The 22,550-nt window shown below is 36.7% G+C and overlaps 3 protein-coding genes across 6 annotated transcripts; 2 read left to right on the top strand and 1 right to left on the bottom strand.

The window, feature by feature from the left end:
• Positions 1-361: 361 nt before the first annotated feature.
• LOC124386901 (E3 ubiquitin-protein ligase CCNB1IP1) lies at positions 362-4,922 on the top strand. 3 transcript variants are annotated; one of them, XM_046850944.1, is made up of 5 exons: positions 362-546; positions 1,714-2,012; positions 3,470-3,616; positions 3,738-3,894; positions 4,592-4,922. In XM_046850944.1, exons 1-5 carry the CDS (start codon positions 510-512, stop codon positions 4,756-4,758), a joined length of 807 nt encoding a protein of 268 aa, XP_046706900.1. In that variant the 5' UTR covers positions 362-509; the 3' UTR covers positions 4,759-4,922. The 3 variants fall into 3 exon arrangements, with proteins under 3 accessions (XP_046706900.1, XP_046706902.1, XP_046706901.1); XM_046850946.1 differs by having other exon boundaries at positions 442-551; XM_046850945.1 differs by lacking the exon at positions 362-546 and adding an exon at positions 1,270-1,428.
• A 288-nt stretch (positions 4,923-5,210) lies between these two features.
• Positions 5,211-11,732, bottom strand: ttc5 (tetratricopeptide repeat domain 5). 2 transcript variants are annotated; one of them, XM_046851901.1, is made up of 10 exons: positions 11,582-11,732; positions 10,443-10,575; positions 9,792-10,003; positions 9,469-9,622; positions 8,433-8,524; positions 8,277-8,333; positions 7,740-7,886; positions 6,865-7,079; positions 6,448-6,592; positions 5,211-5,558 (listed from the first exon to the last, which is right to left on the bottom strand). In XM_046851901.1, exons 1-10 carry the CDS (start codon positions 11,663-11,665, stop codon positions 5,439-5,441), a joined length of 1,359 nt encoding a protein of 452 aa, XP_046707857.1. In that variant the 5' UTR covers positions 11,666-11,732; the 3' UTR covers positions 5,211-5,438. The 2 variants fall into 2 exon arrangements, with proteins under 2 accessions (XP_046707857.1, XP_046707858.1); XM_046851902.1 differs by having other exon boundaries at positions 11,626-11,693.
• Positions 11,733-11,803: 71 nt separating this feature from the next.
• Positions 11,804-22,348, top strand: man2b2 (mannosidase, alpha, class 2B, member 2). Its single transcript, XM_046851900.1, has 19 exons — positions 11,804-12,127; positions 13,076-13,222; positions 13,301-13,406; positions 13,855-14,027; positions 14,148-14,263; positions 14,384-14,561; positions 14,705-14,903; positions 17,062-17,252; positions 17,334-17,493; positions 17,641-17,777; positions 17,926-18,203; positions 18,530-18,718; positions 18,876-19,119; positions 19,219-19,329; positions 20,608-20,800; positions 20,922-21,068; positions 21,216-21,328; positions 21,719-21,839; positions 21,960-22,348. Exons 1-19 carry the CDS (start codon positions 11,915-11,917, stop codon positions 22,049-22,051), a joined length of 3,108 nt encoding a protein of 1,035 aa, XP_046707856.1. The 5' UTR covers positions 11,804-11,914; the 3' UTR covers positions 22,052-22,348.
• Positions 22,349-22,550: the final 202 nt, after the last annotated feature.

Genomic DNA, 22,550 nt, shown 5'->3' with positions numbered 1-22,550 from the left:
ATTTCAATAGTGTGGAACACCGTCTCTTTTTCTCTCTTGATCCCTCGCATTGCATTTCTCACACCATCACAGCAATTAAAGGCAGTCTCTTTAGTGCCAGAAAGCAAAAAAATTAGATTTCTATCATTAAACACATTATCCTTTAAGCACCATTTAAAAACAAAAAACAAAACAAATGTATGCTGTGTCAAATGCTTCATGGACAGTGTTTCTCCAGTAATTCTACTTTAACAGCATCTCTTTATGCACAGGGATAACGATGGACGGATGATAATAATAATAATAATAATAATTCCTCTATATCCAAGCAGTCTAAAGGACACAGTGAATGTCTTGATCAGGAGGAAGCAAGTGTGCACGAGAGCGGTGATTCAGGAGCTTTATACTTCATACTTCCAATCAATTCCCCTCATGTGCCTTTATAACTGAGAGAAGTTTGTAGGAGAATCGAGCTCCCGTCACATCCTCAGTGTGTCCGCATATGTGGAGCTCTATTTAAAAGCCAGTGAATGGAAGGGAATTTCCAACAAAGGCGACCTGGACACAGTTGAGTGAGCATCTTTCTTTCTGCACCCCGGGATCCATTGCTGCCTCGCACAATGCCTCCCTTTCACCCCGCCTGTATTCCCATACACCACGTGGAGCAGTGATGAAGGGAAAAGCCATTTTTAATGAGATGCAGCACACACATATCCATCCGAACTAATTTGTACACAGACCCCCTGAAGCAGCTCCTGTGACTGTACCTATATCTCTTTAGCCTATTTATTTAGGGTGTGTTGGAACTCCCAGAAAGCGCACTGCATCAGAATGGTGTTGCAGGACGTGAAACAAGTAGAAAAGTTTACGACGGTTCACAAAGATCACGTGATCTCCGACTGCTTGGAGAGCACGACCGGGTCCTGATCGTCCCAGCAGGTTGAAGGCGTACTGAAATAATGCTGCCTTCACGTGCGCTACGGATGCCCCCCCCCCGGTTGTCAAGTTATTTACAGTAAAAAAAAAAAAAAGAAAAAGAGAAAGAATTGGTCGGTTAAGCTTCTTGATTTATTTTGGGTTGTTTCTCTTGAAATATACCAAACAAAAGCAAGCAAAGCGGTGTTCGGTTTTTAATCATTCACAATTACAAGTTGTATTAGGAAAAAAAATGATAAAATAATAATATTGACAATATTAGTATTACTACTGTACTAGTCGATAGATTTTTTTTTCTGCACAATGACTATAAAGTTATGAATATCCATAAATACTTATAATCACAATTATACGTAATAATTTCACATTTGCAGTTACGATTGGAGCAGTGTACAATTTAGAACTGGTATTCACAATAAATCGGGGAGCACGTGAATGTAGCACAATGAGTGTCCGCTTCATATAAGCGTCAAGTACGTGATCGTTGTTTAGCGGTTATTTTGGAAATAGCAGGTAACGGTGTTACTGAAAAGTGTTGTAGATGTATTAAACATATCAAATACACACTATATAGTAGTAGTAATAGTTGAAATGTGTTTAATTATGTCGATATATATTGTCCTATTTACTAGCAAAGCCCAATTTTGAGCTAGTATCATGTTTAGCGGCTAACTAGCGTCAAAACGACTCTTTAGCTTAGATGCTAATCTCAGTTTAACTCCAATATTTCTTTATCTTCTTTCTGTTTTCCTGTCCCATTCTTTATATATATATTTTTTATTATAATTTTTTTTCCAGCCATGTCCGTGTGTGACTACAGCCTGATCTGTAATTTCCCCAAGTGTCGGGGCAGGTTGAGCGGCTTCGCCTGGGTGACAGCCTGCTCTCATATCTTCTGCGATCGGCACGGCTCGGGTGAGTTCAGCCGCGTCCCGGCCATCTGCCCCGCCTGCTCCTCTGCTCTGTCAGGAAAACTGGATATCGTGCGCACTGAGCTGTCTCCTTCCGAGCAGTACAAGGCCATGGTTTTGGTGGGATTACGACCTGAGACGGTTTTGGATATCAGCCATCGAGCATTGGCTTTTTGGACATACCAGGTTCGCTTTGTGTTCAACATCATCCACGAACACCCCAATACAAAATATAGAAGAAAAAAAAAACCCCACAAGATTATTTTCATTGTACAGAAAGCAAAAAAAGCCAGAATATTCATTCATCTTCAGTAACTGCTTGATCCTGATTAAAACTGTGCTGGATCCAGAAACATAGGATGAATTCAGAGTACAAATTGGATTAGTCTCTTAATTCTATTAAAACACATTTACACCCCGATCATGCATAACATTATGACCACCTGCCTAATGTTAGAATAGTCTTATTTGTCACATTGTTGTTTTTTTGCTGCGTAAACAGTCCTGACCCTAGCATTAACTTCAACAATTTGAGTTACAGTAGCTCGTCTGTTTTCGTTTACCCATCACATTTTGGCCCTTGTCAAACTCGTTTAAATCCTTACGCTGGCCCATTTCCCTGCTTCTAACATTAACTTTGAGGAGTCAGTGTTCACTTGCTGCCTGATACATCACACCCACTAACAGATGCAATGATGAAAAGTTAATCAGTGTTATTCACTTTACCCGTCATAATGTCAATGTTATGCCTAGTTGGTTTACATACAAACATCTAATGGCAATTTTGTAGGCTATTTTCACATAGCATGGTTTTGGGATTTGGGAGGAAACCTAAGAACCCAGAGAAAACCCACACAGACACAAAGAACAGGCAAAACTCTTATACAGACAGTTCTAATGACAACCTGAAAACAGAATTGTAGAAATGTTTGCAAAATATGAAAAAGGAAAAAGTACGTATGGACGTATTTAGACCCTTTGCAACAACACTTAATAATTAGTTCAGTTGCTTCCCATTTTTCTTGATCGTTGCTGAGATGTTTCTTCACCTTCATTGGAGTAAACCTGTGGTAAATTAAAATGCTTTGACATGATTTTTGAAAAGGAACTGCCTGAAGACCTCAGAGACAAGATTATTACAACTTCTCTTCCAAGAGCTGGTCACCCGGCTAAACTGAGCAATCGGGGAGAGTGGCCTTAGTTAAAGAGGTGACCAAGAACCCAATAGTCACTCTGACAGGAAATTCTGAGGAAATTGATGTAGAATTATTATTATTATTTATAAATTATAGAGCCTTGGCATTTAGTAACTGCTCTTTGAATTATAGTAGCTCTGTCAGATATGATATGACAGTTCGGTTCTGTGGCTGAGAGGGTTATGGGAAATATCAAACTTCTTTCTTTTGAGTTTTCAACTTTCTGAATGATTTTGTCATGTATATGATATTTGTATTTTTGAAGAATATCCCATGCAGATAAATTGCTAAATTTCTGTGGATCATCTTGTTTCACAGAAAAAACATTGATGAGTCATACCTTTGTACCACACTGTTTGAACGCTTTACTTGAAATGAGTGCTAGTTGAAAGTGCAACCCTATGAGCCAGTGCTTACTTGATACGCTTCTGGTTTAATATGCTTCAGGTAAACCAAGAAAGGTTGCTTATGGAGTACAGTTTGTACCGAGCAGAAGTGCAAGTTGGCCAAATGGAGAAGCTGATGGCACAGCAGAACCAATCCAAAGAGCATGAGCTGAATGCAATGCGAGAGGAGATTGCATCACTCAATAAGGTTATTACTGTTTCACTGAATACTTTTAATCCTAGTAGATTGTTATGCCTCCTGGTTTCCAGGAATCAGGATTGATTGCTTTGCTCCAGTTTTAGGCAACATTTTCTCTTCCTGTGTCCAGAGGCTGGAGGAATATAAGCAAAAATATAGTGAGGTGTCAGAGCTTCTGGTGAAGAGAAACAGACAGTATCAGAAGCTTCAAGGGCTGTTTGAGACTTTGAGGCTGCGCACCGTCGAGGCTTCTGACAAAGATGGACTGAACCACCTCTTTCCTTCTGGTGAGTGTTAACATTCCTTAATAGCTTCAATTCGCCCATCTTATAATAACTTTCAGCATGTCACAAAGCTATTGCCATCTCAGTTGATCTGGAGTTTATACCAGGAACACTGGGAATGAGGCAGGAATACAGCTTACATAGTATACCAGTCTCCTGCAGGGTTTCATAAACACCTCATTTACACACATTTAGCACTAGGGCCAATCTTTAGTAGTCAGCCCACCTGCTGGCATTCCGTTGGGATGCAGAGAGGACATGCAAAACTCACAGATAGCAGAGACTGTAATCTGAGCTCAGGATTAAACCAGGGTCCAGGAGCATTTAGGTCACATAAATATTAGATTACTGATTAATTCTATGATTGTATTATTATATAGACATTTCATTCTGACAACTGCCATAATTCACTGCTCATAATATGTTAAGAAGTATTAAGATGCATTCTTAATTTTCCCATTTAAAGGGTAAAACATTTTTGTTACTTTTTGCCCATTCTTTGCCTTGGGGTAAATGTAGTAAAGATGTGCTAAAGATTTAACTGCATTAATACAAGACATTTTTCAGAGCATCTTTATACATACCTTCCCAACTTTGTTAGTAGACAGGACCAATTTATTCTGTACAAGTAATATAGAACAGACCATTAAGTGGTTGTTAAAAACATTGAAACATTGGTGTCTACATTTGTTCCCCTCAGGCATAATTAGACAGCGCTCTCCCCACTCCACTCCTCCTTTCATAGCTGCGGGTCCAGAGGGTGACAAGCTCTTCCAATCTTTCCTAGAACCAGAAAGCTTCAAGAGCTTTTTCCAATTTAGCTCTCCACCAAGAGAGAAAGGGCATTCCTTTATAAAGAAAAACTGACTGCATGAAAACCAACAGTTGTGGTATGCATCAGATTTTTTTTCCATTACATTGTTATATTACTCTTTGATGTACAATTTGCAATTTACAAAAAAATGTTTTTTGTTCCTCTCTGTTTATTGCATAGATGATTAGAAATAATAAAGCTGTTTGAGTTTTAGCAACAATGTGTGCTGTTAATTTGTCCTAATTTCAAGTTGTGTTTATTGTTTTTTAAATTTAAGTTCTCTGTGTCAACTCAGGTGGGAATGTACTTTGTTTTAATGCTAATCTCCTCACTCCCGCTGTCCTGATTCTTTTCTCTCTCTTCATTGCTAAACTGTGAGTAAGGGCAGACAGTGGAAAGTAATAATTGTTATGGATGGTGACAATTCAGACTTGTGGTGACAATGTCAGATTTTATATACCTTTGGCAAGATTACTGCTCAGCATATAAATCACATCACAGATTCTTAAGTTTTTTAGGAGCACGATTGGGTTTATTGTCTCAGATCTGAACCAGGCATCCAGATTATTATTATTATTATTTTTTTTTTTTTTTACAAAAATGGCAACTAACATCAGTGAAAATTAAAATAAATATATACAAATAAATTCAACTAAACAAAATGTTACACACTATGTACAACCAAAAATGGAAAAAAAAAGTCTGCTCCATTGTTTGCTATCTTTGCACTTGCTCATTCAGAGTGTGGTTTGTAGCTGACTGAAGTCGCTGTTTGGGTTTGCAATGCTTGTCTCTTTCCATTCACAATTAGTAGTAGAGGAGAGTCCACACGTATACTACGGAAATTATAAGACTGCAAGGAGAAGGGGTTAGAGTAAGTAACAAGTCTTAAATGTAAAACTTTTGAAATATGCTGTACTTTACTAATGAATCCAAACTTTCAGAAACGTTGGGTTTATACATATACATACACACACACACACACACACACACACACACACACACACACACACACACACACACACACACACACACACACACTTAACTACAAATACTTTCAATTTATTTTAACAGTTTGTACTATTGCAGCAATTTTGATTTAGAAACATTACAAAACAGATTTATTAGGAAATAGATTGCATGAACATTTGGCAAATATGGCATCCATTGAAATCCAGCTTGGTTAAATCTTATAAAAGCTCCTGATGTATTTATGTATAAATCCTTATGTTAGCTCACTAAAGTGAAAATTAATTAATACATCAAATAATTGAGTTTTTTTATATTATGTATTAGTTTTATGATTAACTAGCTTATTTATATTAATAGTGTGAAACCTGTGAGGCTCATAAATCAATACACTTATTGCAGCTAATCTACTTATAAACAAAACCCCACAGAATCTTGGGAAATGCATGCAAAACTGCACACGAAGAGAGCTTATGATCAACACTTAGCTAATTAAGATTAGCTCCTCAATTAGGACAAATGTAATGGCAAATAAAAAAATGGACACTTGTCCTGTGTCTGTGGCAGCTGAAGTCTTACTGCATAGGGCTCTTTTAATTCAGTGTCATCCTTTAAGGTGGATGATTCATATAAAACCAGAATAACAGAATCTAACATTTTACTACACCAAATGCAGATTTAAAACTATTTGCTTTGTTGTTCTTTTTCTGGACACTTTTTTCTGAATACTAACACATTTTCTGTGGGTGTCATGTAGTGAATGAGTGATGTACCTTATCATTGTGTGTTATGCTGTGCCGTTTCACTTGTGGTTCAGGTATAACCACTGTGTCTCCGATTAACACCCCCCAGCCATCAGCTGTGTTATAAACCATGACCACACAACATGTCTCCTCGCTGTCCACCATACCAAACGTACTGTAAGGGGAAAAAAAATAATTAGTACACAATATCACAACCATCATTGTTGCAGGTAGTGTGTAAGTCCTAAGAAGCCATGCATTATAATATTTTTTTGTTGTTGTTTTCATGATCTTGACATAAAAAAAAGTAGTTTTTTATCATTATCATTAATTTAGATCACTTCACTTAATTTTCATGTGATCTTATATAAATGCATATACGTGATATAAATACATCACCTCTTAGGACTTCCATAAGGTAGTCCTAAATTATAGTAATTTACTCACAAGGCCATGCGGCCCTCTGTTGCCAGACTGAAGACGACCTTTCCCATGGCTGCAACACCGGTATTATGTCCGTGTTTAAGAGCGGTGAAAGTGCAAAGCTCCAAGCTTCCGGTGTGACCTGTCGGGGAGCGATACTGAGGCGAGGCACAGGGACCCAAAGCAGTAATGCTTAGGGAGGAGAGCATGTTACGCAGGCGTCGAGCTTTTACTTTTCCCTGGAGGGACAAGAAATAACCTTAAAATGGTAGTATCTAGTAAGTTTCAATCTGCTGCTATTTAACTACAGTCGTCCTCCGTTTATCGCGGTAGTTACGTTCCAAAACCGACCACGGAAAACGAAATAAAATGTCATAAATCATCCTCCCACACTCTTTAAACACACAGCAAACAGTTGCAAGAATATAGCGAGATGAATTTTGTGTAACATTCGTAGAAACATCACATTTATAGTGAGTACTGTAGTACAGTATTGTAGCATAGCCAATGCATAGTTTCTCTGCTTGTTTATTGGTCGAAGTGTCTTATGATGTAAAAAAACAAAAAACAAAAAAAAAAAGGGCTGAGTTAAAGATTCACGTCACTGAATTCTTTATTTTCATTTGCTAAACCTGGTGAGGTATTGTCTTCAACTCCGATCATTTTTTAACGTCAGAGGAAACTGCAACCAATAAATTAATAAGCAGAAACCTACAGTTTCTTGTAATGCTACTTATTTCTTATGATGAACTGAAACCGTAGTTCTGTGCCAAATTGAAAATCGCGATAAAGTGGAACTGTGAGATTCGAACCGTGATAAATCGGGGAACGACTGTACTATGAAAACAAAGATGAAATTAAATCAATGCTTTATATATTATAATGAAACCAACACTCACCTTATTTTCCATTAAAGCAGTTATTTGGTCTAGGTATTTCAGCAAAAGCTTCTCTCTTTCAGTAGCTTCCTCCCAGCCTGGGTCAAGAGCTGCAGCTCGACTGTATCCAACCAAAGCTGAACTAAACATTTCCTCATACTGGAACAACTAGTGTAGCAAAATCAGAAATAAAAGCTAAAGTTAGGTCAATATGAAGAAACGTTTTCACTCTTACATTTAAAAGTTGTTACACATTAATTTCACCCTAGAAAAAAAAAAAAAAATTATATATATATATATATATATATATATATATATATATATATATATATATATATATATATATAAATAAATAAGAGACAAAGTTGGAAAACAAGACAGTCCTAAATATGTTACAATAATTCAAGAGCATGTTTATGGAATAAGGCAGAAAATGCTGTTATAATAATGCTCCTCTGTTATGTAGCACAAAAGCTATACTATGTAGGTTGGAGTCAATCTAAGTAAATGAATCACCAGTTTGAAAAAGCACAAACACAAAAGGAACAAGGGAATTACCGTGGCGCGATTGAAGTGCAGATCAGCATTTAAGGCAGATGCTTTGTCAATTTTCTCCTGAAACAAATAAACAATACATACAATTAGCAAGATAATCAGTAGAAATATACAGAATACAATGGCCTCTGAATGATCTATCCACGTGTATCTACTCACAGCTTGTGAATAAGCACTAAGAGCTTGCTGAGACATCTGAGGATTTTGTCCACTGCTGAAGAACAAGGAGATGTAGGCATTCCCTAGGATGTCTGCTCAGGAAAAGATTTGTTTCATTGATTTAAATTTAATTAAATATAATTTGCCATTTTATATACTTTTTTTAAACTGTTCATACAGCATTATCAGATATCATGGAATCACTTAGGGCAATGATATTACATACAAACACAGACAGACACACAAAAGTCTTAGGCACATGAGAAGGAAAGGTGGCTTTAAAATCCATTTTCTTTTCTCCAGAAAAAAAATATAAAAAGCAGTAAACATGTGATTAATTAAACTTCACTAACTGTTAGCATGTCAAGATGCCTCGGTCACGTTTTACCTACATCCGCAACCTTCTTAAAGGGGCTGCTCCGGCCGCTAACACATAACACATTACCGCTAAATTAAAACCCCCAAGCTAGCAAAATTACCAAAAAACAACACAGTGGATTCATGGATATTATTAGGCACACCTGTCTTATTTTATTTTGTTGTATTTATCCGCCACACCTTAAAGGTCCGTGAAAATATTGTCTGACGTTAATCCGTTCCATGGTGCAAAAAAGGTTGGGGACCACTGAATTATAGAATGTCTCTGGGTTTTTGTTTACTTTAACTAGGAGACCCAAACCTGTTCAAGCACAACAGTGCTTATGTGATGTACATGGTTTGGAAGTGAAATGTCTTGAGTGGCCTGTTTTAGAGCTCTCAACTAAACCCTACTGAACACCTTTGGGATGAATTGGAAAGCACACTGCACCCCAGGCCTCATCACCCTACCTGACTTCACTAACACCCTTGTGGCCGAATGAGCACAAATCTCCACAAGCACACTCCAAAATCTAGTGGAACATCTTCCCAGAATTACACTGTTATAATAGTGTGTGTGTGTGTTTCAGAGGAAAAGAGAGAGAGAGAGAGAGAGAGAGAGAGAGAGAGAGAGAGAGAGAGAGAGAGAGAGAAATGAGAGGTTTAACAACAAACTTACACCAAGATGTCCCATCTGTGACATCCAGCTGCACAGCCTGTCTAGCCAGATCCACACTCTCCATAATACGCTTTCCCTGCTCCTGACCGCCCCCTTCTGGAGGCAACTGCCTCAGTACCATAGAGAGGTTTCTCAAAGACACTTTATTTTTGCTCTGAGGAGAAAAGTACAAACACCACAAAAAAAAACCTAATCACAGATAAACACTCATATTTTACTTTTTTAATATGGAATGAACAATCAATAATATTTAACATAATTTAGTTTTGCCAACCTTTTTTAAAGATCACGTTGCTTTATGTGCATTTCTTTCTTACACATACCTGCTGCAGTGCTCCAGTAAAACAGGTCTTTGCAGCAGTCAGGTCACCTTTCTTCCAGTACTGCTCGCCTAGTGTATTCCACGCCTCCACCAGGCCTGGTTCCAGTTTTACTGCCCTCGAGAGGTTCTCTTCTGCTGCCTGACTGAACTGTGGAGCTACGTTCAGACATCGGCCCCAAAGGAGCAAAAACTGAACACTGTTTTTGTAGAGATCTGGGATGGGAATCATGACATGTGCATTAGAATTATGTTTTGTGTATATGCAAGTATAAAATTGCATAACATAGTATCTTTGACATGAAACTTTTTTTTTTTTTTTTTTTTTTTTAATGATTTTAAATGTCTTTTTCTTCTCTCTCTCTCTCTCTCTCTCTCTCATATTCAGAACATTTTGATCATTAACTTTGCATTTCATAGGCACAATTTTAGAATTTCTATAATCAAAAATCAACAAGATGAAATATAACAATGTGTGATACAGCACTGCAAAACAAGAATCACATGTCAGGGAAAGCTACAATGCAAAAAAAGGTCTACATATGTAATGTGATTGTACAAGATAAGAAAAAAAATGTAGTACAAAATGAAATCTTGTACTTGTTTGTACAAATCTTACAAAGCAACATTTTTTGTGGGTGTAAATTAAACTAACCTTCTTTCTCCTCCAGCTTCATCAGCACATTGTTCATCTCCTGGACAACATCGTTTTGTTTTCTACTGGCATCTTCCACACTGTGTGTCTCAAAATAGTGATCCCTAAAGTGATAAAGTTTGTCTACAAGTTCCTGAGAAATAGCATAAACATATATTTTGCAGAATTTAGTGTTTTGAATTGAGTATATGCTATCCATCAAAACATACAATGATATAATATTCCAACTCCAGATAAATACACTATCAGCCAAAAGTATGTGGACACTCGACACAATATGTGGTTCTTCCCCAAACAATTAGCACATCGTTTTACAGGGTGTCTCTAAACGCTGTAGCATTAAGATTTTCCTTCACTGGAAATAAAAAGTGCAAACCCGTTCCAAGCATAACAACAACCATGTGCACACTATGAAGCTAACCTCAACCCCTATGAACATCTATGTGAGGAACAGTAAATCTGACAGCTTCCCAGGCTAGGACATGCCCAGAAGAATAAGAATTGGTAATTATATGAGCAAAGTGGAATAAATGTGGAAAGTGATAGTACATATGTGCATGATGTTCAGAAGTCCAGTAACGTTTGGCCATATAGTGTATGTTTTCCAGAATATAAAGAATATAGTTCTTAGCACACCGAAAAAGAAAGAAGGTAGGTATGTAAGTATGTAAGTAGGCAAGTAAGTAAGTAGGTGCTGTTCATTTACAATATGAGATATGTAATTGTATATGTACAACTGTAATAAAAATCTAGACAGTGCGCATGCAGATGATATACAGATATGTAGAAGATCAACTAGGATATTCTATGAATTACAATTATACACAACTCTTTAGAGATGATACAGTATGTACAGCATGAGGATTACTGAGGGTAAATAAACAATATTTATTTATAGACATGTTTATTTTTTTGAAGGGATCGAATGTTCACGCTTGTCCAAGTCAGACACATTACAGTCATGTCTGTAGTATTTTGTGTTTATACGCCATGTACGCGTTGTTATAGTGATAGACAAGAGGCTGTGCAGTAGCTGCACCAACTACCTCAACGAACAAACTAACTATCAGCCCAGATTTCTTCATTATAAATATATTCGATGACATTCCGCGTATAATGCTTGAATAAGAAGTCCATACCTTTAATACTTGCAAATCGTCTTTGTCAGATGTTTTATGCTCACCATCGTTATCAACTTCAGCCATCTTTAGACAGGAAACCATCCAAAACACCAGCCTGCAGCTCCCCCTGCTGCCCAGGAGGCGAACAAGCACAGTTCTTCTTTTTTTATTTATTTATTTTTTTTATTATTATAAAAGTACAATAATGTTTTACTATAATTTTTCTGTTGTAACAAATTATAAATTTATTTTGCTTTAACATGGCAGGTTTACTTAAACAATTTGCATGAATGATTATTTAAATAACACGATTTTAAGACAGTCAGTGGTTTGAGGAAAGTTAAATTGCGCATGCGCAGAAGTCGGTCATGTGCTGCTGTCATAAGACGGTTTGAAGTCGGGTGTAAACTGTTGCAGTGCAGTTTATCCGCAAAGATGAAGTTGTCACCGTTGTTTTTTGTCTTCTTCTGCGTATCCGTCTCCCTTAGTCTTTCAACAAAACCAATCCAGACTTTCGTCATTCCTCACAGTCACATGGATGTCGGATGGGTCTACACAGTGCAGGTAAACTCGGTTCTCTGAACTGTTGACAGCAAACTGAAGTACTTCCGGTCTGGAACATAGGGTTAGGGTTAGGGTTATCCCTGCTGTAAAACACTGTTACTTATTAGAGGATTAATGCTAAGAGCACTAAATGTTTAGGACATAAGGTACTCCAGGACCAGAGTTGGTAATTTGTGCTCCAGGTACTGAAGAAAAAAAAACATTAAAACCATTACAGAATTTCTAATTGTGTCCACTACAGATACCAAATACTATGGTTTCCAATAGGTTGTTTGTGTACATCATTAAACCATTGTCATTACCTCCCCCCAACAAACAAACAAACAAAAACAAACAAACAAAAAAGTTGTAGAAACATATTGGAATCTGGATGCTTAATTAGGTCCTGGTGGTCCAGTGGATGCCAACAGAGGTGTTCTATTAGTCCTTAATAGTATCCACTAGACAAAACATGTCACCAGTAAAATACAACAAACTACCAGTACAGGCCTGCAGATACCTTTCCATTAAAACCTATACAATTTCAATTATAACCTTTACAATTTATACAAGTTCTCTTAAGGTTTCTGTAGGATTGTTTCAGCAGGTTTGGTTCTCAAAGTATTGTCCGGGGACCACCAGAGGTTTATAAATTTGTTTGAATTTAATGGTGGACACCTCAAAATACCATTCCAGTGGATATTGTGTGTATAAGCAATTTCTAATTAAATGCATGTTTTGAAAAAATGTTTTCTGTGTATGGAAAAAAAATCCATGACTCAAATATATGGTGAGACTTTTATTGGAATACATTAAAGATGTTTATTTTTTATGTATATTATTATTTTAATTTTATTACAAAAATTAAGATAAAGGGGTTAAAGGTGTGTAATGTTTGATAACCCTTGCTTTAGAGTGTGATGATGATGATGATGATGATGATGATAATGATGATTATTATTTTCCTAGGAGAGCATGCATGCTTATGCATCAAACGTGTACACCACCGTTGTGGAGGAGCTGACACGAGTTAAGAGTCGTACATTTATTGCGGTTGAGCAGGAATTCTTCCGACTTTGGTGGGATACCACAGCATCTCAGTGGCACAAGAAACAGGTGAGTAATAAACATTCACTGCTGTCATTCTAGGTACTTGTAATTCTGTCTGTTATTGGAGACTTGTTTTTATGTCAGGTGAGACAGCTTCTGCAGGAAGGGCGTCTGGAGTTTATCATTGGAGGTCAGGTGATGCATGATGAGGCAGTGACTGATATTGATGATGCCATCCTTCAGCTTACAGGTTTGTGCTGCGGACCAACTCTAAATTTAGTCATTAAGTGTCATTAAATATAATCAAGAGGTTTGGTGTCTGATGGTTGCTTTTTTGTTTTGCATTGAACCTTCGAGGATAAAGTATTTTACAGTATATACAGTATAAGTACGTCCAGTGCAGTCACCAGTACTCAAATGATAAAATGTATTGGTCTTGGCCCAACATTTGAATGCACAAATTTTATCATGTATTTATATAGTTAAATAGATAATCATATACATCGACTTTTACCTTTTAATTTGTACACACTATTTTTAGTGTGTTAGAAATAAATGTAAAATACGATTCTATATTTCAAAAAAGGTGATTTATTTACTGTAATACTTTCAGTGATTAGCTACATTTGAGGTAATAGAAGAATTGTGTAAATAAGGCTTATCAGAAAAGTCTTCTATCCTTAATCTTTTTATTGTAGAGGGACATGGATTTTTGTATGAAACTTTTGGTGTCAGGCCTCGCTTCTCCTGGCATGTTGACCCATTTGGTGCTTCTGCTACCACGCCGGTTCTTTTTGCTCTGGCTGGATTTGATGCTCATCTCATCTCTCGTATTGACTACGACCTCAAAGATTTAATGCAGAAAAACAAGGTTGTCCTGCTCTCTTTTTTTAATGATTCCAAAATGTGATTTGAGAGTATGTAAACTGTGCATAAGGCTTATGGCAAATGTACTGACAAATATTATGACTGCACTTTCGTATTTATACAGAGACTGCAATTTGTGTGGAGAGGGTCATCCTCATTAGGGGACAGCCAGGAGATTTTCACACACACTATGGACCAGTACAGTTACTGCACACCATCATACCTGCCCTTCTCAAACAAGTAAGCCATTAAAATATCTAACTATAGTTTATAAACTAAATTCTATAGTTTAACAAAATAATTAAATAGTTAATGACATAGAGATATTATCCATTAACATTCTACTGATGTTTTAAATAGGTCAGGGTTTTATTGGAATGGAGTTGCCATGTTTCCAGACCCACCTAAAGATGGTGTGTATCCCAACATGAGCATCCCAGTTGCGAAGGACACTTTGGAGCCCTATGCCCAAACCATGGTGACCAACATTAAACAAAGAGCCCAGTGGTTCCAGACCAGCCATGTTCTCTGGCCATGGGTTAGTTTATTTTTATACTGGTGTCAACCAAAGTCACACACATTGCTGTCATTCATATACACACCCACCTGTATATAAAGCTATTTTTACATTTGTCTAAATGTATTTAGACATGTATATTAAAGTCTGTAATTTTTTTCTAGGGATGTGACAAGCAGTTTTACAATGCATCAGTTCAGTTCAAAAATATGGATATGCTAATGAATTACATCAACCAGCATAGCAAGGAGTTTGGTGTGACAGTTCAGTATGCTACACTTAAAGATTACTTCCAAGCTTTGTACCAAGCAAATATGTCCTGGGAGGTGAGGGGTAATCAAGATTTTCTCCCCTATTCCACTGGTAAGTTCCCTTTAAACAAAATCATGTTCTAAATTAATTTTATTAATTTGACAACTAATCATGTTCATGTGGTACTTCTACAGTTGGGTAACAGTCTATAGTAAAAACCTGCATGAAAAGTGTCTTTGTGACATGCATGCTTCAGTGAACTTTAATACAGATTCTATGAGTCTGTGGACCTGCACTGGCTGACTGTGAATGCCCTGGGCATATAATGTGATTGGTTTCATGAAGATGAATTTATTAATTAAACCCCTTTGCCTTGTGTATGGGGAGGAGAGTCATCTTAAATGAAAGCACTCCCATTAGGAAAGAAGGTTTCATCATTAGAGTCGACGGATTCATCGGTTTTGCAAATGAATTGGCACCCATAGTTGATTGCTGGGACTATCAGCTATTGGCCATAAAACATGCTGATAGTTTTTCTGGGTTGTTATACAGAATGAGTTATACAACACATGCTGTTGTGTTTTAAGTGTTTTTCTTTCTTTATTATTTTTTCATTCATTTTGGGAGCAGTGTTGGCCAGTAATTAGGTAAATATTATTTATTATTGTAATTAATTAGCTTTTTTTATGTATCTGTACTTTTATTAAGTATTTCCATTTAGGGAGACTTTTACTTTAACTTCAATATATTTCAAAGTCAAATATATTACTTTTTTACTCAAATACATTTAGCAAAATCAGTCAGCCACCAATCAGGGTAGAGCTCTCTCTCTGTTTTGAGCTTGTTTTAATTGCCACTTAGTAGTATTTAGTATGCACATTTTAAGAATAATAAATGATGGAAGAAACTCCTGACTTTAAATTGCCTCAACACCTGTGAGCCTTATTTGTGCAATTTCTTTTAAGTAGGAATTGGGAAAAAAAGTTCTGGGCTCATGATCTTCTTTCGGCTGCTCTCGTTAGGGGTAGCCACAGCATATCATCCCTCTCCATACTACCCTGTCCTCCACATCTGCTTTTAAATTATTTGGACTTTTTATATTTTAATAATTTGAAATTTTAATAAATATCAATCAGTATTAGAATGGTTAATATTCTACTCTATTCTAATGGTTAATACACAAAGTTTTTTTAACTCGAGTAATTAAATAATAGAAGTTATTAGTAGTTTCCGATTTTATCTCTTGTTTTACTCAAGTACATGGTTTGTGTACATCGTCCACCACTGCTAGTATGTAGAAATTTCAGTGTGCATAATATAATTTTAAGTATGCATACTATAATTTAAAGTACATTTTAAAAATGTAATTATTCAATGTTGGGTAAAGGTTTGGAAACAGTCTATTATTGTTTTTGAAAACTTGGACAGTGAATGGAAAAAAATCCAAATGTGACATTTCTGGATCTAACAAAAGAGCTTGTGCAAGACAGAGAACAGGAGAGATGATGTTAGCAGACATCCTCAAAATCAAAGATTGAGGTGGACGCTTAATGGTTTAGGGTTGTTTTGGAGCAAGGAAGTTTGGGGATTTATTCTTGGTGAAAAGAATACTGAACCAACATTGCTACTCTTGCACAGGCAGTAGATGTTGGTAGCGGAGAGTTGAGTCTTAATGACATCTTCAACAGAGGTGCAGAATGTTATTGCTAATGGTCATTGTCAATTAAAATATAGTGAAGTAAAATGTATATATATTGAATCATAATTGTAGTTTAGAGAGTAAACGTTGCTCATATTTTTGATACTCATTAAAACTTAAATTAAATACATTAACAAAGCTCATTTACTCAAATACTTTACACCACTGACCACAACACCACTGACCTAAAGCATATGTTTATGCCCTGTAAGAGTTATTTAGAGAGCACACAGTGGGCTGTATTGTTATTGATCATGGAATGGCCTGTCCCAGTCACTGGACCTAAATCTTATTGAACTGCTCTGGGATGAACTGGATTGCAAGGTCAGATAGGATTATCCAACTAGCGAAAATCTTTGGCAAATTTTACAAGATGCATGGCAAAGTCTTTTAACTAAATGTTTGAAGAAACTAACTGTCTGTGTGCCATGAGTGTGTAAAACTGTTATTCAAATTAGGGAAGGATTATTTTTAATACTTCGTATTTATTTGCAGAGACCTTTCCAATTTGTCACTCATATGTTGAAAAGGTTACTTATTATCTGCATCTTGTTTGTTTAATGCTTTCAGAACAATTCCAGGCATGGACAGGGTTCTATGCCTCCAGGAATGTTCTGAAAGGAGTTGCAAGAGGAGCCAGTTCTCTTTCCTATGCCGCAGAATCTTTGTTTGTGCGGTACCGGATCAAATATCCTGATGGCCCTGTCCAGAAAGAGTGGGCTATGGACAAACTCAAAGCCATCAGATGGGCTGTCTCTGAGGTGCTTGATGTTTTCTTAATAGATTTTTTAGATAATATTTGAATATTCTTATAAATGTATTTTATTACTTAATTAAACCAGGTTCAGCATCATGATGGCATAACAGGAACAGAATCCCCAAAAGTGGCTGATATGTACATGGATCACCTTACGAAAGGTATAATGGGAGTGGAAGAACTCTTGGCAGCCATGTTTCTTCTCCCTCAAAATCCTGGCTTTCCTATCAACTCGGTTACCCCAGGTAAGCACATAATTCATGCCACTGACTACATCCCTTTAAAATGCTTTATAATCCTTATAATCTACCACTGACAAAAATATTAATTTGAATACAACCTAAAGTAATTTATGAATTATATAATAGTACACATTTTTGTATTTAATTCAGAGTTGTCAAAGGATCTTGAGCAGCACATCATTGTGTACAACCCACTTGCGTGGAACATAACAACATATGTCAACATTTCTGTAAAATATCCAATGGCACTTGTGTTTGATGATAATCAAAACCCAGTTCCTGCTCAGGTATCTGATTTATTCTCCATTTTAAGTCTCATACCCAAGACCTTTAAGCAATGCTTTTAATTAGGCTCTTTTTTTTTTTTTAAACAGTTTGGTGTGTAATGCATATCTAGATAACTAATCAGAAAACCTGTGCAAAATATTCTTTCAGATCCAGCCATCTGCAGAGTTACCTGATGCTTATGACCTTTTCATTGTGGTGGAACTGGGTGGACTTCAGTACAGAAAATACCTCATCCAGTTCCCACAGTCAAAGTGTCACACTGGTTCTACTTGTGGACTCACTTACTCAGCGAAGGTGGTGAATTTTAAGAGACGGAACATTAGCAAGAGGAAGAAAACTGGGAGAATGCTGTTGCCTGTGCTTAACGATTGCTACGTACTGCTATTCGATCAGGAGACAAATCTTCTGCACAGTATAAAACTCAGGTTAACTCAAACTTCTCATTTCGATTTATTTTTAAATACTTCTGCCGTTTCCCCTTTTTTATTTTGCATTGTCAAAAGCTTTGACCAGAATCACATTTCTGCCATTCATGTGAAAGAATAATGAAGTAAGGTTTTTTTTTTTTTATGCATGCTTGGGTAAATGTAATTTTTATTTCTTGTTGCAAAACATTAAAACCAACCGAAACCTTTACTGCCAGTCATAATAAGAATATAATTGTCGTCATTTTCAGAATTCACTTGTCGAGAGAACATTTTTTAAATTCTCTATGAAGGAACTAATTTTTGGCTTCACAATTTTTTTTCAGGCTTAAGGAAAAGAAAGTTAAGATACAACAAGACTTCTGGGAATACAAGGCCAATGGAGATGTCCATGCTGGGCCTATTTCAGATAACTATATCTTTACAGCTAATGATTCTGTTCCTGGGTACAAGTCTGTCTCAATGCAAATAATTCCAGGGAAAATCATTTCTGAAATACGTCAGTATTTCTACAGGTAAACGACCACTACAAGTTACACATTGTTTATGTTAATCTATAAACTGTGCTCCTGCATTTGTATAATTAAGTTTAGCATCTTGCATCGTTGATTGTAAATCAACGTGTATAAAGTAGTTTTTTGGTAAAGAATCTAACATAACGTTTCAATACAGGGAGGAATCTGATAAGAACCACACCTATTCAGTGGTCACCCGGGTGCCTGTGAGTTTCAAGGACAAGTTATTATGCCAGAGACTAGATCAAAGTTATGTGGTGGGCCCTCTACTGGTGAATAGAGAAGCGGTACTCAGAACCACTACTAGTCTGAGAAACAACCGGACAATATATACTGATAATAATGGCTACCAGATGATGAAGAGGAAATACAAGAAATATATTAACAATACATTATCCCACGTAAGAACAAGAACACCACTTGCTTTATTGTGTTAAATTGATCATGCTAAATGTATTTTATGTTTACTCCTATCTGTGTGATTGTCTTTGTTCATGCAGAACTACTACCCAATGGTACGAGGAGCATACATTGAAGATGACAACAGCAGATTGGTGCAACTCAGTGAGAGAGCGCATGGGGTAGCTAGTCTCAACCAGGGACAGATAGAGGTGCGAGTAACCAACATGTACTATCTAATGAATTACCATTTTTCAGCAGGTTAGGCAGCGACACATCAGGATTGAGACTATTTACTGGTCGAATTATGGGTAGGATGGAATGTAAAGCTGTAAATAAACTGCTGTTTTCTGTAAAGAGTTTGGATAGTCAAGTTAAGATACACTAAAGCAGGTGGAGAAGGTGGAGGAGTTCAGGTACCTGGGGTCAACAGTGCAAAATAATGGAAGGGAAGTAAAGAAAAGCGTGCAGGCAGGGTGGAGTGGGTGGAGAAGAGTGACAGGAGTGATTTGTGATAGAAGGGTATCTGCAAGAGTGAAAGGGAAAGTTTAGAGGACTGTGGTGAGACCTGCGATGTTGTATGGTTTAGAGACAGTGGCATTGAGTAAAAGACAGGAGGTGGAGTTGGAGGTAGCAGAGCTGAAGATGTTCAGGTTTTCATTGGGAGTGACGAGGATGGACAAAATTAGAAATGAGTTTATTAGAGGGACAGCGCATGTTGAACATTTTGGTGACAAGGTGAGGGAGGCACGATTGAGATGGTTTGGACATGTGCAGAGGAGAGACATGAGTTATATTGGTAGAAGAATGCTGAGGATGGAGCCACCAGGAAGGAGGAAAAGAGGAAGTCCAAGGAGGAGATTCATGGAACTGGTGAGGGAAGACATGCAGGTAGTTGGTGTGAGGGAGGCAGATGTAGAGGACAGGGTGGTATGGAGATGGATGATCCGCTGAGGCGACCCTAATGGGAGAAGCCGAAAGAAGAAGAAGCAGAAAGCAGTCAACAAAAGCCTGTTAAAATCATGCCAGGCGACTGCCATGAAGCAGCCTATCAGCTAATGTTAAAAATGTCAAGACCTGTAATAACTGCCTATTATTGTTGATTCCTAAAAAATATATATATATATATATATATATATATATATATATATATATATATATATATATATATATATATATATATATATATATATATATATATATGATATAAGAAACTGATACTAATCTGATTCTCTAAGATTGGATACTAGCCAGCTATATATTTAACAACACTAAATATAGCTTAATCCTAATAGTTTTCAATTGGTTATATTGTGCTGTACAGTATGGAAGCCAATGTTTTTACATCTTGAGAAGGTTGGTATTGCCGAGCCTTTATTGTTCCGGAGGTATTTGTAATTGCTAGATCATCCTGTAAAACATGCTTTTGTGTTGTTTGGATTATAAGTTAAGGTTAAATAAGGTTACAGTGGTTTGTTATGATGTTGTAGGTGATGCTTCATCGGCGACTGTGGAACAACCAGGAGTGGAATCTGGGATATAATCTGACCCTGAATGACTCCTCAGTGGTGCAGCCCATCCTGTGGATGATGCTTGGCTCTGCTGCTGAGATGACTTCTCTATATCCACGAGCAGCACTACAGCTACAGCACAGACCTGTGGTTTTAGCTATCGACAAACCTGGTTAGATACCACGCAGTATAACATTGCAAAAGAATTTTTTTGTGGACACGATGAAAGACCCCTGAGCTACAGGATGCAGTATCATGATAATTAAATCCTCTTTTCGTCTTATCTTTAATAGAGAAGCCATGGAGTAGGAGAGAGCGTTGGAATGGACCCACTGTCCAGCCTATAGTTTTCCCACAGAATCTCCACCTGCAGTATCTCAGTATTCCTGGTTGGAGCTACAACCCAAAACACACCCAGCACCTTGAGGATCTTAATTCTGGTACACAAATCATCTTGTACACACAGTCATGGCTTTGAGCTCTTTGAGGATCAGCGAATTGATCGACTTTCTGATGTTACATAAGTAGAATGAAAATCATCTTGTATAGTTTGAAAATTATTTAATATAGTTTATGCTTTTTTGTAGGTGAAGAAAAAACATTGAAATCAGACTTTGACTGGGTTCTCTTGAGGATTACTCACTTGTATGAGAAAGGAGAAGATCCTATTCTGTCCAAGCCTACCATTATTAACCTCAAGGTAAAACTATAACATTGTACTAATTAATTTATTGCCTCTTATATTAAAGATGGATGACGAGCAGAAAAATATAATCATAGGAAAAAAGAGGTGACAAATGAACAGGCAATGGTCATAACACAATTAGATCAACAAACATTTTACTTGTTTTTTTTTTTTGTTTGTTTCGTTTTGGGTACGAGTATTGCAGCAAGAACATTACTCTAAAGTATGAGCTTGTATACATAAAGTCAGGAACAGAGAATACAATCTCTGCTTTGACTAAATAAAACATTTTATGACTCTCCAAAGTAATGTCATTTCTGTGATCACAGAATATGCATATGGTGTTTGACACCATCATTTCTTGATTTGTTAATTGACATGTCCACATTGTTTTTCCCATTTCAGGAGGTCATGCAGAGTATAGGGGAAATAAAGGAAGTCCAGGAACGTTCCCTTACAGGAACCTGGGACATTGCAGACCTCCGGAGATGGAGCTGGAGGACAATTGAGAAGAAACAGAGCACAGGTATCAACAGTTTACTTTATACCACCAAGTCTGTCATATTATTCACATTCTATTGTGGATATTATAAAAAGTGTAATGTGTAAAGTGTAATGATGTTAATAAGTGTCTTGTTTATTTCAGAGAGCAGCAGCTCCTATAAAGGTGTGACCAAGGACTTCTGTGTAACCATATCACCAAAAGAGATCAGAACTTTCCTGCTTTTCTTTAAATAGTAGCCTTCAGTCTTACTGATAAAAAAAATAATGCAACATAAATGCCAAATTGTATGAGCAGACATTCCTTCACTATTCCTTCATTTTAAACATAAATATTACGGTATTGTTTTGAAAATTTCTACTCAGACCCCTGAAAAAGAAATCCTTTAGGCGTCTTCTGTGAAGACTATTCCATTTATTTATTTCTGTACTGTTTGATTTGATTATTGATTTTTCTCACATTACAATCTTTTATTTAAGTCGGGTTTCTGAGGAAATATTTAAATTTAAATAAAGTGATTTATTATTTTTGTACAGGTTTACTGAATGTTCTATTTGATCATTACTACAAAAGATAATTAGGGTAAATCTTTTTAAATCAAAAGGTAACAGGAACTTTTCCTTATTCTAGTGTAACCAGTTACCTGCAGTGCCTCTGTATCGGTTATAACAGGGAGAAGCCTTCAAGATATAATAATGTATTAGACAAGAATACCCTGTATCTCATTGGAGGACT

The sequence above is a fragment of the Silurus meridionalis genome, chromosome 6 (assembly GCF_014805685.1).
Source record: "Silurus meridionalis isolate SWU-2019-XX chromosome 6, ASM1480568v1, whole genome shotgun sequence".
Taxonomy (NCBI): Eukaryota; Metazoa; Chordata; class Actinopteri; order Siluriformes; family Siluridae; genus Silurus; species Silurus meridionalis.
Note: the sequence above shows the minus strand (reverse complement) of the source record. Positions and strands in the feature narration are given on the sequence as shown.

What these genes read in the sequence shown, in the direction of transcription:
- LOC124386901 (XM_046850944.1), top strand. Translation starts at nt 510, where the DNA reads ATGGAAGGGAATTTCCAACAAAGGCGACCTGGACACA. An exon ending in TGGCTTTTTGGACATACCAG is followed by an intron (nt 2,013 to 3,469) that starts GTTCGCTTTGTG and finishes AATATGCTTCAG; the next exon opens with GTAAACCAAGAAAGGTTGCT. An exon ending in GAACCACCTCTTTCCTTCTG is followed by an intron (nt 3,895 to 4,591) that starts GTGAGTGTTAAC and finishes TGTTCCCCTCAG; the next exon opens with GCATAATTAGACAGCGCTCT.
- ttc5 (XM_046851901.1), bottom strand. Translation starts at nt 11,665, where the DNA reads ATGGTTTCCTGTCTAAAGATGGCTGAAGTTGATAACGATGGTGAGCAT. An exon ending in ACGATTTGCAAGTATTAAAG is followed by an intron (nt 10,576 to 11,581) that starts GTATGGACTTCT and finishes GCTATTTCTCAG; the next exon opens with GAACTTGTAGACAAACTTTA. An exon ending in TGCACTTCAATCGCGCCACG is followed by an intron (nt 7,887 to 8,276) that starts GTAATTCCCTTG and finishes TTGCTACACTAG; the next exon opens with TTGTTCCAGTATGAGGAAAT.
- man2b2 (XM_046851900.1), top strand. Translation starts at nt 11,915, where the DNA reads ATGCGCAGAAGTCGGTCATGTGCTGCTGTCATAAGACGGTTTGAAGTC. An exon ending in CCTTGAGGATCTTAATTCTG is followed by an intron (nt 21,069 to 21,215) that starts GTACACAAATCA and finishes GCTTTTTTGTAG; the next exon opens with GTGAAGAAAAAACATTGAAA. An exon ending in CTACCATTATTAACCTCAAG is followed by an intron (nt 21,329 to 21,718) that starts GTAAAACTATAA and finishes TTCCCATTTCAG; the next exon opens with GAGGTCATGCAGAGTATAGG.